Source organism: Gallus gallus, chromosome 2 (genome assembly GCF_016699485.2).
Source record: "Gallus gallus isolate bGalGal1 chromosome 2, bGalGal1.mat.broiler.GRCg7b, whole genome shotgun sequence".
Classification (NCBI taxonomy): Eukaryota; Metazoa; Chordata; class Aves; order Galliformes; family Phasianidae; genus Gallus; species Gallus gallus.
In genome coordinates, this window is record NC_052533.1 from 24,658,081 (window position 1) to 24,671,654 (window position 13,574).

At 36.1% G+C, this 13,574-nt stretch overlaps 1 protein-coding gene across 4 annotated transcripts in view; it reads right to left on the minus strand.

Annotated features, from left to right (window-relative positions):
- Window positions 1–13,574, minus strand: part of COL28A1 (collagen type XXVIII alpha 1 chain) — a 65,786-nt gene that overhangs the window by 44,398 nt on the left and 7,814 nt on the right. For all 4 annotated transcript variants that reach the window (XM_040696538.2, XM_040696537.2, XM_040696536.2 and 1 more), the window contains exons 5-11: window positions 13,027–13,083; window positions 10,763–10,816; window positions 10,220–10,261; window positions 9,459–9,485; window positions 8,497–8,541; window positions 6,621–6,665; window positions 5,979–6,032 (exon numbers count right to left, since the gene is read on the minus strand). In XM_040696538.2, coding sequence (XP_040552472.1) covers window positions 5,979–6,032; window positions 6,621–6,665; window positions 8,497–8,541; window positions 9,459–9,485; window positions 10,220–10,261; window positions 10,763–10,816; window positions 13,027–13,083 — 324 coding nt within the window. The remainder of the gene's footprint in view (window positions 1–5,978; window positions 6,033–6,620; window positions 6,666–8,496; window positions 8,542–9,458; window positions 9,486–10,219; window positions 10,262–10,762; window positions 10,817–13,026; window positions 13,084–13,574) is intronic.

Sequence of the window (13,574 nt, forward strand, 5' to 3'; positions counted from 1 at the left end):
TAAGCTAATTGTGCTACAGTGCAACTGTGCTACTTTACCAGGAAACTGCATTTTTCTGTCTCCTGGGAAGGATGCAACTTGCCAAATAGGCAAGGAAAGAATCTGTATGTCATGAGAGAAGGAGCAGGAATAGTTTATTCTGGGACGCATTTTCAGGGAAAAATGCAATAATGGATTTTGCATCAAAGTATTACTCCAAGATGTTTTTGTGGAAATAACTAATTGATATCTGCAGTCAAATTAACTGTTTCATTCCTCAGAAGTTTGAATACACATCAGTTCTCATGTTAGATGGTAATTGAGCATCTTACAATGCATATGAAATTTTCCAGAGTAGCTTTCACTTTAACAGTGGCTTTTAAAGAATGTGTTGCTCTCAGTCTTTCCAGTAAGGAATATCTCCCAGTTCCTGGAAATATGTTTGTTTCTTTTCAGTAGCCTGTCTACGAGTTTAAACAAGCAACCCCAATGTTATTTCTGAAATGAGAGCCATAAGAACACCTTGTAGATGGCCACTTCACCCACACAGTCGTATCCACTCCCTGATTTTATGCCCCAGTTTTGTAATGTGTAACCAAATCATTCTGTTTGTGAATTACCCACTGATTTCTTTTCTTTTCTTTTTTTTTTTTTTTGAATATTCAGTCCGTCCCTGATTTTCACAACTGCCATGAATACAGTTACAGAACCTTATTTGTGCTGTTGTATGAACATGCATTTTTACATTAAAAATTAGTTAAACAATTATTTTTGAGTAAATTAATGAAAAACTTGACAACAGGCATATGCATTTTGCAAATTCATTTATGTAACACCAAGAACACTATGCAGAAGTGTATCTGTACATCTTACATTGCTGATCCCGATGAGGTACATTCATTTTGCAGAAAAGCAGCAAAAGCTTAGAACTGAGAGTTCTGCTAGAGCAATATGTGACATTAAAATTATTTATTAACTTAAGACATTAAATTCATTCTTAGAACTCCCTTGTTTTCTAGAAAAATATGGTGATTCTGTTTCCTTTTTAGAAAGGAAACCAAGATGCATAAAATCTTCTATGTTAGAATATTCAATTTTTCCCTACAACCTTTCTTTCATTGCTCTTGAATGGCACAGGTGTATTCTAGTAAGAATATAACCACATGATATAAGCAGTAATAAATAATTCAAAAAAAAAAATCAAAGGCAGTAGTCTGTCAGGATGCTATTTTCCTGTATTAGCCAATGCAGTTAAGTGCTATGAGGAACATAAGTACCTAAATCACACAAAACAGGCTACTAGAAATGTTGGAAGAGAGACGAGATTCTATTTGGATAATGTTTCTGGGCACTGCAGCTTACAGCAGAGTACATCATATTGACAGAGCAAGTAGATGTTTTGTTTCAATCAGCAGAAAGCACTAACTTTACCTACTACGTCCCTTTATGAAAGCCTGTGCCTTCCTGTAATAAGCTCAATGTGATCTTCGAGAAGCATGCCTAACAAAAGCAAATACTATTGATTTAATTAAGATACCATCTATTAACAAGCCATCTAACCTACTGCTCTCAGTCCAGGCAAGAACACAGGATATTACCGAAGCAGATTCAAGCACAGGTTTCTCTTTGCTGACTTCCTGTTTATTTTTCTTTCTGGTATTTTTAATCTTATAATCTTTCTTTCAGTGAGATAGTAGGGGTTTTTTAATTTGTTTGCTTTTTTGTTTGAGAAATAATAATTTTGTGTCCTCCAGTAAAAACCTATTGTAGGCTAGGGAACACACACACACACACACACACACACACACAAAAAAAAACCCCACACAAAAAAACCAGGAATTTTGTACTCCTACAAGACCAAGAGTCAAATATCTTTACAACAGATGGAGGGTTATAAACTGAAGTTCTACAATTTTAATTAATCTACTTGGTATGTTAACTTTGAAAGACCTACAAAAGTTTGTTTGTTTCTTTGTTTTTATTCCAGGTCTTTTGTAATTTTCTTTACATGTTCTATGCCTAGATGAGATGTAGGGTATGCTTTGATGTATGTTTTCGTTTCTTGTTACAATGCAGATAATATGTTGCAGTTGATGAAGCTGAAGTATGCCTTAAAGTGAATGACCCTCATCAGCCTTCTAAGGGGATACATTAAGTACAGCTGTGAAGGGTATTTTCTTTCTGGTATTCTAATTTAGTATGAAGGTCACCACAACATAGACTTTGGCTGTAACAATTTAGCACCTCTCTAGTGAAACACTGCCAACAGAAAACAGGAAGTAAACCAGAAACCAAGTGGAATTATCCTGGTCATTTTCTCTGGAGAACAGGACCACGATGATTGTTTCAGAAGATCAGAGACAAAAAGTGAGATTGGTCAGTTCCCAACTCCTAACTGTGAGCAAAATGTCCTCTCTGTTTCTTTTATTCTAAAATCATTGTTTTATGATGAGTGGTGGGTTTTCTGCTAACATGCAAGTTCAACATCTGTTTAAACAGAAATGTATTTAGTCAGGGATATTAATACTAATATAAGTAAAAGATGAGTTAACATATTATTATTTTTACAGAAATTGAGTTTAAATTTGTCGTCTTAGACACTTTGGCATCTTTATGGAAAAAGTTGATTTGGTAATAAAACTATTTAGATATGTTTGAGATGTAATAACTTTACAGAAATGCAAATAGAGAAAGCTTTTAAAAATCTGCTTAATAGCAAAAATTTTTTAGTTAATGCCTGCATTCTGTCAGGATAAATGTTCTTCAGTATGTTCCCACATTCCTTCTTGAAAAAAAAGCCAAAAGTAAGATGACATTGTTTGCTTTTATAATAAAGAGGTTATTAAAGAGAAGGGCTGATTTTGAAGTGCAACAGAAAGACTTTAAGAGATTGAGGGTATGATTCAACTCCATATGAATACTCCTAAACTTAGGTATCTACATGGAAACAGGCTGTAGTTGGAAAGGTGGTGAATCCAAGCAGTGGGATTTGGAGACCTGTTCAACTGATCACCGATAACATGATAGAGCAGTATCAGATTGTGCAACTGGTAAGAACTGTGTGCTCATAAGATTAGAGAATAAAAAATGCAAATGAATAACAGAAGAAAATAAGGATGAAACTTCTTCCAAGTAATTTCTTGGACAATGGTTCTGGATCCCATATTAAGTTGCATCAGACACGTCAAATTAAAGCAGACAAGTTAAAGTTGCAATATCATCAATCCACTCCTGCTGGTGGCTGCCAGAGCCAGCAGCATCTGGGCAACACATAAACAACACTGTCTCCAGCTATGTCTGCCACCAGGCACTGCAAAGCAGGGGAAGAGATATGGCACTGCTTAAGGAGGCTGGGGATGGACAGATACATCAGTGATCTGCAGACTTCACAGAGGAGACCCAAAACATCTGTAGACTGAGCTTGATCTGGAGTTTGTATTGTGAGGAACTGAATCTCCCCTTTCAAACCTCAACATGGCCCACCAACAATGAACATAAATGTTCAGTAGTGGTGTTCTGTTTTATGTCATATTGAACTGCCTTCATCTCTGTTGAATCAGTGAAGTCAGCTCAATAAGCAGAGAGTATTCGCATAGAAAAGCCATGGGTACAAGGAAGTACACCAAGAATAGCCTTATTTCTTTTACCCAGGGCAACTATAAATAACTGCTACTTCTCAGATATATTGTACTATGTGTCATGAAAACTAATTTTAAAAGAGCAACTGACTAATCTCTCTGTAAGGACAAAAAATATTGGAAAGTTTGCTATGTCTGAACCAAAAAAGACCTTGACCTTTAGTAGTTGAATGGGTGTTTATTAAGCTATAAACAACTACTGATGATCTGTACTGATCATTAAAAAATTTTTCACTCATCTGAAATAAGCTCTGAAATGGCAAAAGTTGGCCTTGGCACTAAGTAGTGATAAGAGAGAAACTAAACATACATATGTGTTTTTTTTTTTTTTTTTCCTATATTCTTTAGCTTTAAGTATAATTACCTGTGTATTAATTAGACTTTTCTGACAGTTTTTGTTTTCATGTATGTCTGATCCTGGGAAAACCTTGTCTATAAACCTCAGTCAGAAGGTTGCTGAGTTGGAAGCTGACAAACAAGAAAACTTTCTTTTACATAGTGAAAATCTGCAGCAAAAGTGAAGCAAAAGACCATGAATATTGAACCCAGGTAGGTGAATTATAGAGAGTGAGCTGCATATATTTTACAGACAGGTAAGTGTATGAGGAGATTTTCAGGACAACAAATAACATACAACAAATACAACTTAGTATTTAACTAAGGTATCTAATAGTATAGTATCCTGAGCTCATCAGTGTGAAATGGCAAACTAAAAATTTACTGTCGTTTGCTCTGCTAAGTTAAAGAGAGGCATGACTTTTCCACCACATGCATGAATAGCTTCTTTCAGATCCACTGCCTTCTTTCTTTCCTCACTTCTGAAATATTCTGTACCAAATCTCCTAATCGAGCATTTTGTAAAAAGATGAAGAAACAAGAAGAATGAAAAAGCACTTGTCAGGAGAGGAAAATCATGGTTGATGCCAGTAGTCCAGACCTTTTACCATAAATACTTCCTACATCTGAGTTTATTTCTGTGGATCTTCAAATTAACTTGTTGCCTAAGAAACAAAATATGAATGTTGCATCCTTGTCAAATTGCTCTATGTGAATTTTGTTGCCTGTGGTAAAATATATTTGTCATTAGACTCTACATTTTCAAACTGATAAAAGATCTTTCTGTACTGAACGACGTTAATAGCTGTCCCATGGGCAAGACAACTGTATTTAATTACATAATGCAATTTGTAAAAGGTTTGCAAGTCAGAAGGCCGCCTACATTAATTAGATATCCGATTGTTTTTGCTTCACAAGCTGTAGTCAGTATCTCCAAATGATCTATTTTCAGTGTAACTAACCTTTACACTCCTACTAATTTTAAAGTTGCCCTGAGTTTTTTCCAGTATATAAGCAATACAGAAAAATGACTTTAAAAGCTCATTCTCAAGATTTCATAATCATGATCTAAAAATTAATTAAAATTTTTAAACCAATGTTCCTTGTGTATCTACTACTGTGCATCAAGTAGATGATGTATATTATGATGTATATCGAGGCAATCTCAAGCACAGACACAGGTTGTGTGGAGAATGGCTTGAGAGCAGCCCTGAGGAGAAGAATTTGGGAGTGGTGATTGATGAGAGATTCAACATGAGCCATGTGTGCTTGCAGCCCAGAAGGCCAACCGTTTCCTGGGTAGCGTCAAGAGAAGCATGACCAGCAGGTCAAGAGAGGTAATTCTGCCCCTCTACTCTGCTCTCATGAGACTCCACCTGGAGAACTGCATCCAGTTCTGGGGCCCCCAATACAAGAAGGACATGGAGCTTTTTGGAGCAGGTCCAGAAGAGGGCCCCAAAGATGATCAAAGGGCTGGAGAATCTCCCCTGTGAGAACAGGCTGAGAGAGCTGGGGCTCTTCAGACTAGACAAGGCTCTGGGGAAATGTTATAGTGGCCTTCCAGTACCTGAAAGGGGTCTACAGAAAAGTTGGGGAGGGACTTTTCATAAAGTTAGGTAGCAACAGGATGAGGGAAAATGGTTTTAAACTGGAAGAGGGTAGGATTAGACTAGATATTAGGAAGAAGTTATTTCCTGTGAGGGTGGTGAGATACTGGAACAGGTTGCCCAGTGAGGTTGTGAATGCCCCCTCCCTGGAAGCATTCAAGGCCAGGCTGGATGGGGCTTTGAGCAACCTGGTCTAGTGGGAGGTATCCCTGCCTATAGCAGGGGGGATAGAACTAGATGATCTTGAGGGTCTCTTCCAACCTAAACCACTCTATGATTCTATGTTATTATTGCTGTGCAGGGAACACCACTAAAACTATTACTGATAAAAAAGAATAGTGCAGTATTAAGATTCCACACAGACTTCCTGTATCCTCTCTTCTCATATAATATCTACACATATAAAACCACATCTTACCTTGTTTCCTTGAATGCCTTTCAGTCCTGGCTGACCTGGAGGTCCACTGATGCCCTACACCAAAGTCAAAGAATAGAATGGGTTTTCTTTGAAGGTGCATATGTTTCTCTTGAGTTTGGCCTGAACTGCATACAGTAAAATCTAGCATAATGCTAAGCTCTGAAAGACAAGCAACTTCTGCCTCATATCCTGTTAAGTGCCCAGCATACCAATACCATATTCTTAATATTCAATAAGCAATGATGGCAGAAAAGATATTTTACTACTCCATACATATTGAATCTTTTTTATCTAAAGCTTTTCTTCTGTCTCCTGTTACTGATTTCAAATCTGAATAATTTTCACATTATTTCTTCTGACCAAGAAAATAAAATAAGCCACCATCTCCTCACACTTTAGCTCTGTTTGTAAGAAATCACTTCTTCTAAATCACTCTCAGCTGATAAGCTGAGATTAATTTTAATTCCCTGACATTACTGTAACTGCTGTTGACATTACTATAACCGACGTGTCCCCTTACACAATGAAATTGTTAATGGCTCTTTAGGAACAATGACGTATGAGCAGGCCACTCCAAGGTAGATTAGAAACTTACAGAAAATAATGTTTTTTCTTCTATTTGGTATCTTTTACTTCCCTTACCTGAGGTCCCCGAGGTCCCCTAGGGCCAAAAGGACCTTCCAAACCCTATGGGAATATAAATTTCAGTTATTAGATTAAGAAGAAATTGCAATTACCAACTTCAAAGCAAACTACAGCATATCTCTGCTCAAATATTTTCTAGTAAGTCTGTTCATTCTTCACAGTACTGCTGTTTTCCTTCTGTGCTCAGTAACTGTTAATTCCATTTTCAACATATGGCTAAAATACTTCTCTTATGGAACAAATATTGTGGATGGCTAGTTAACATCATGAATGACTATTTGGTTAACTGATTGTTCTTTGCCGTAGGTCCTGAAATTCAATTTCAAGTTTCAAGATCTGTATCAGTTACAGAATTCTGAGAAAACATGATGGTGCTAATACCAGAATAACTTCAGCTAACTTAGTCTCAGTAGCTCAAACTGTAGGACGGTAGAATCACACTAATAGTTTGCAAAAATCATTTCAAGATGCCATATTTTATTATTCCATTAGCTATTATTTCTCCATGGAAAGAGTCCTTATCAGAAACTGCTATTGCAGATTGTTCACGAATCTTTCATAAATTCTTTGCAGTTCAAAAATCCAATTTGCAATATTGAAATTATTCTTTGCCCTATCTGCTCTGTTTCTGATGATTTTGTTTAGCAGAGATTACTTTCAGTAAAAAATAATAATAATTTACCTTTCAGAACGTAAAGCTGGGAATCATGGAAGTGGAAATTTAGTTCACTAAATACATCATAATGCCTGATCCTCTACAGATGTCACATTTCTTTTCATCACTGTCCTCAACAGAAATGAATCAAGAATATTTCCAGCAACACTGGCATATAGTTTCTACATCTATTTGGCTGATTCGTTTATGTTCTATGACAGCTTCTGGACAACATTATTTGATCTTAGTAGACATTTCACATAACTTCACGCTATTTCTCGCATATTGCATGGATAAAGAAGCTAAGAAGTAATGATCTCTTTTTATTCCTCAGAGAGATGTAACTCTTTCACATTCTTTAATGGTATTTCAGCCTTTTCTGGCTCACTTGCTGCCATTTAGAATCCCAGCTTCTTAAAGGATACACATAATCTTTTATTTTTTATTATAATATTCTTTTTTTCTTTGTGACAAATACTTCTGCATTAAATATTTCCTTATTTCTGTACCTGTAATTCATCATTACAGAGCAGGTGAATGGAACCACAAACATTTCAATTTGGTCTTTGACAAAGATAAGCACAATGCAGATGTTAAAATAGAAGAAACGTTTTGACTGAATGATCACTTGTAGTCTAGCTGGTATCTAATCATAAATCAGTGATTTATATGAGCTCAACGTACATGATTATCTCTACCAGGTCTGCATTGTCCTTTCATCTTTCATATTATAAAATCCAGATGAAAACCACATTCAACTGCACGAATTTTACACTTCAGATTAAAAGAAGAGAAATGGATAGAGGTGTGAAAACATATCAGCACCAATGGGCTAGCAGATATCTTCTTTAAGTTGTTCGGGTTGTATAAGAACCTGTTCCCACTGTAATATAACATTATATATTTGAGTAAGAATTTATATTTAAAAAAAAATCTGATCAACCCTGTCACAACACCACAGTCTTTTGTAAACAGTGCCTGGCATCAGTTAGGATAGGCTTCAAATTAAGTGTTCAGTCACATTTCTTCTGCAAAATGGAAAAAAGAATATGGTGAACTGGGTGTTTGGTTTCCAAGAACAATATTTTTACTGCAAATATATATCTAATACCAGAGAATTATAAGAGGTTCAATTTTTACAGTAATCTTTACAAGCTATTTTATGAATATGTCCTGTGTTTTTCAGTGTGCAACAGTTGAAATAAAAACTGTACTTACTCTTTCCCCTTTTAGTCCTGGGGATCCACATTCTCCTCTTTCACCCTTTATAAGAAATCAATATGTTAAGATTTAAACAAGATGTCCTGATTACATAGCACATTACATAGCACAAGAGGCTTAGCAGATTTTGAGGACCTGAGAGTTGCATCATTAGGCATGATCTGCAGAAGATACGGTGTGCCCTACTCAGCATGCATACTTTTTCTCTCTGAAAACATCTACAAAATGTCCAACTTACGTTAAGAGGATAATGTATTTAATATGTAACAAGTTCTGCTGTATTTTTCCACTTTGCTTTGCTGTTTCCAAAAATCCTATTTCTCTCTATATTCCAATTTCATTACTGTGATGTCCACTATTTTCCTGAGTAATAATTGTGAGATTATATAAATGAAATGAAGAATTACTAGTCAAAATCAGATTATCTCTGTTTCTTTACTGGCTATGATGGACAAGTTAGTCAATTTCAGCTCTAGAATCTGACAAGATCCTGAATAATAAGTTTTTTTTCTCTGTTTGAGGAGCCTACCTTGGGATTTGTTTTGGGCAAGCATTAATTGTGTCAATTAATAGTTAGCTTAAGTCAGTTTCCTTATGGCAAGTTTTTTAATACCTAATTAATTACAAATCTACTTGTGTTTATAACAAATAATTTCAAATTCTTTCTATTTAACCTGTATTCAGCACTCCCCTTTCTTCTTTCTAGCAGCTTTTTTAGTGGTCTTTGGCATTTTAAAAAGTATTTAGATTATATTTTTGATATTGTACTTCTCATTTTTTATTCTAACAAACCAGTTTGCCAATTCACATAAATTACATACATTTTTGCTTTACTTTTAGGGACTGCACTGGGAGCTCTCATGACAAACAGACAAGACAGGCTTTTCTTTCCATTCTTTCACATGCATCACCAAGTGAAAATTTATTTTTACAGCTCATCCATTCTATAAAAATCTTACCTTTTCACCCTTATAACCAGGAGCTCCCTGTTTGAAAACAAAAAAATTAAAAAAAAGAAAAAGGGAGGGGTGATCATAAATGAAAATGCAAAGGCATAACATGCTGATAATTTACATAGGAAAAAAACAATAACTAATTATGCTTAAGAAGTTAAACCATTAATTAAAATAAAATATTTCTCTGGAACCATTTAATTTGTAATTATCTCCAAATTTAGAAATGTGTATTATGTGGTCATGACATTGGCTGTAAATATGTCAATCAGATTGCCTGACTTTTAGCAGATATACATTATGTTTAAACAGGATTTTTAAACTGAACGGATCTTATGTGTGGAGTAATGTTTATCTTTCTACTTGGAATGAACAAGAATTCAAGCTGAGAAATACCAGATGTCAGAAGCCATTGTAGAAGTACTTAGATGTTGTTAGTGATGACATCTTCAACTCTGTCTTCTCAAAAGCACAATGCAGTCAATGCAAAATCATGTAGCCTCAAAAGTTTGTTTTGTCAGTGGCATCCCAACTCTACACTTAAGCACATGAGTAGAATGAAGCAATTTTTAATGCATTTATGTCAGTAAAGATGCTTCTCTAAGCCAGAGCCTAGCTTAGGTGCTCTAAATAATTAAATAAATTGGATTTGTGAAAAATGGAAAACATATTTTCAATTCAGTGGAAATAAACTTGGATATCCTTAGGACCTGGAAAACAATCTGAAAAAAAACCAAATATGAGTTAGCTCTGTAGCACTCACATACCTCTTCACCTTTTTCTCCATGATCTCCTTTTTGAGCATCACCCTATTGGAAGCAAAGGAACATAATTGAAATAGGCATTGTTCTTTTATTTCTTACTGTTACACTAGAACCTAGAACACTATCCAAGGATTAAAAATTGCCTTTTCTATTTAGAAATATCAGTGCTTCCTCATACAATTATGAACACACTATTCTCAAAAATTAATATAGAAAACTCAACTACTGTTTTTAAATGACAGAAACCTCAATCATCAGAGCAAGCTGCTCCATACAAGAGATTTGTCTGTTGTTAGAAAGTTCTGTGGAGCTTAACAAGCCTTCAGACAGATCCAGAGATCTCTGCTGTTAGAGAAACAAGTGAATGACTAGCACTTTTAAATTGGTTTTCTTTCTGACTATTAAAGCAGCTAACTATAAATGTCTCATAGCAAAAGCAAGTTTTTAAACCACATTTTACCATATCTCTTCTTCGCTATTTTCACCTCTGTAGTTTGGACAAAAATACATAGAAATGTGCCTATATTTTTTAAAAGCTTTCTTAACCTTGTTTCCTTTTGGTCCTGGTTCACCTCTTTCCCCTTTGTCTCCAGCATCACCCTGAAATAAAGCAGGAAAATGTTATTACAGTGGTAAGGATAACATTTTCAGTTCCTCGGAGACTACAGATTTGGTGCTGGCAAAATTATTCTGGAATAAGCTAAGGGATAAATCCACATTGAATCAGGTATGGCACACATGACATAACTTCCACTTAGCATGCATAAATAAACAAATAAATAAATAGGTATTATAATATATCTGTGGTGTTTTTCTTTTTGGCGATGTTCAATGACAAATCTACTTTCTATCTTAAACTATAGCAAAATTCAGCATTCCAAAATCCAATCGGCAAGGTTGGATAATATAACACATAAATAATAAATATAACACATTTTCTTCTTCCTGTTTTACTGAGGTACCATAACTATCTGCTGTCTTCATTTGAAAAAGCTGTGTATAGAACATCCTAATGGCAACTTTCAGCTCCAAAATAAGAAATTACTACATCCTTAGACTGGTTGGGATAATCATGAAGATGAGGAATAGAAAACTTGATGAATGTGTGTGGTGTATATATACATAAACTGATTTATATGTGTGTATGTATATAGAAATAGTGTATTATATTATAGGTTGCATCTAATCACTCTGAATAAAATAGCCTAAAATTCCAGAATGTGAAACTTTCATCTGGAAGCAAGGGGCTGGACGTTACTCAAAGTCAAGAGACTGAATGATAGGTGCTGCTGTCATAACCTGCTACACATTTAGAATCACAGAATATCCCAAGTTGGAAAGAATCCATAAGGATCATCTAGTCCAAATTCTGGCTCCACAGAGAACCACCAAAAAAACCCACCAAACTTTATGCCTGAGAGCATTGTCCAAATGCTTCTTGAACTCTGGTTCTTGGGCCCATGCCCACTGCCCTCTGGTGCAGACCCTTTCCCTTACCCCCAGCTGCCCCTCCCCTGGCACAGCTCCATGCCATTCCCTCAGGCCCTGCCGCTGTCACAGACAGCAGAGTTCAGCGCTGCCCCTCCGCTCCCTGTGAGAAGCTGCAGCCGCCGTGAGGCCTCCCCTCAGTTCCTCTGCTCTGTGCTGAGCAAACCAAGTGAACTCAATCATTTCTTGTATGTCTTCCTCTCTAAACCCTTCACCATCTTTGTACCCCTCTTTTGGACACTCTCTAATAGTTTTATGTCCTTTTTGTACTTTGGTGCTCCAAACCTCACACAGTACTTGAGGTGGGGCCACATGCAGCATAGAACAGAACGATCATTTTCCTCACCCAAAGGCAGTGCTGGACCTGGTGCCCCCCAGGGTATGGTTGGCCCTTTTGGCTGCCAGGGCACACTGCTGGGTCACATTCAACTTACTGTTAAACGAGACCCCCAGATCCCTTTCTCTGGGGCTGTTCTCCAGTGTCTCATCCCCTGTATATATAGCAAGGGCTGCCCCATCCCAGGTGCAGAATTTGGCACTTGCTCTTGTTAGTCTTTGGGTGGTTGGTGATTGCCCAGCTCCTTAATAAGCCCAGATCTCTCTGCAAGGCCTCCCCACCCTTGACAGAGTCAACAGCTCCTCCCAAGTCAGTATCAGAATCAGACTTGTTCAGAACAACTTCTAGTCCTACATCCAAGTCATTTACAAAAAAAATTAAAGAGAAGTGACCCTAAAATGGAGTCTTAAAACATTTGATCAGTTGCTCAATGTCTAGGGAGAAAGGCAAAAACTTTCATATGTACCTTGTCTGTCTCTGGGAGACCTATTAAAGATATAAAAGAGTTCAGAGGTCATGAACTCTGTTCTTTGCCTGGGCCAAGAAGCTGTTATGTTCTGAAGTGTTACAAGAGAATGGTAGAGGAAGAGTTTTAGAACTTTCTTCACGTAAGTCATCATTTTCTGGTAGAAATAAACCTTTGTCTAACAGACCTTTGCTTCCTTATTGCAGGTTTCAAGGATAACATTTTGATTTGAGCTTCAAAATCATGCACCTATTTAACCATGGCACTTACCTAGTAATATAAAGATATGTCCAAGACAGTATGTGATTACAGACAGATTTTTTGTTTGATCTCTTAAAATGGCAGCAGCCTTTACAGAGATGTCAGTGACATATTATGATACCTCACTTCTCTTTTACCATGTATGCACAGAAAATATCTTGATTTATAAACACATTAACCAACTATAATACAGTACAACACCGATTACAATGATTAAAATGCAAACTCTCAAGGTTTTTCACATGAATGCATACTTACAGGATCACCTTTATCTCCTTTTATTCCCATTTCACAGACACAGTTCTTCTGCATACACTAAAAGGTTAATAGAAACATTAAGGAGAACATTTTCAGATGTGCTATTTCAGATTTCTTAAGCAAAAACTCTGCTTTTGCCTACTGACACATTAGAAAACAAACAAACAAACAAAAAGATGTATTAATAAATATTTCATTTATAATCAACATTACACTTCAGTATAGCCCAACCAAAACCAGTTGTTTGAATCCCAAACTTCATTAATAACACAAATCAGTTACTGATGCAACTACAAATATTTAAAGCTGCATATACATAGTGTAAAGTACTGTGAAACTTTATATGATTTTTGGACAATTCTGACATTGCTGTTGTTTTCTAGTGAGACATTTAATGAACTTTCATGTACTGTAGTGTTCTTATTTCACTTCAGAAGGAAAAGTTTTTTAAGCCTTACTACCAATACTACTAAATGGAAGTTAAGATTTATCAGGAACAGGGTGGGAGAAACTATACTCAGGAAAGGAACGGTGATTCATTCAGGAAC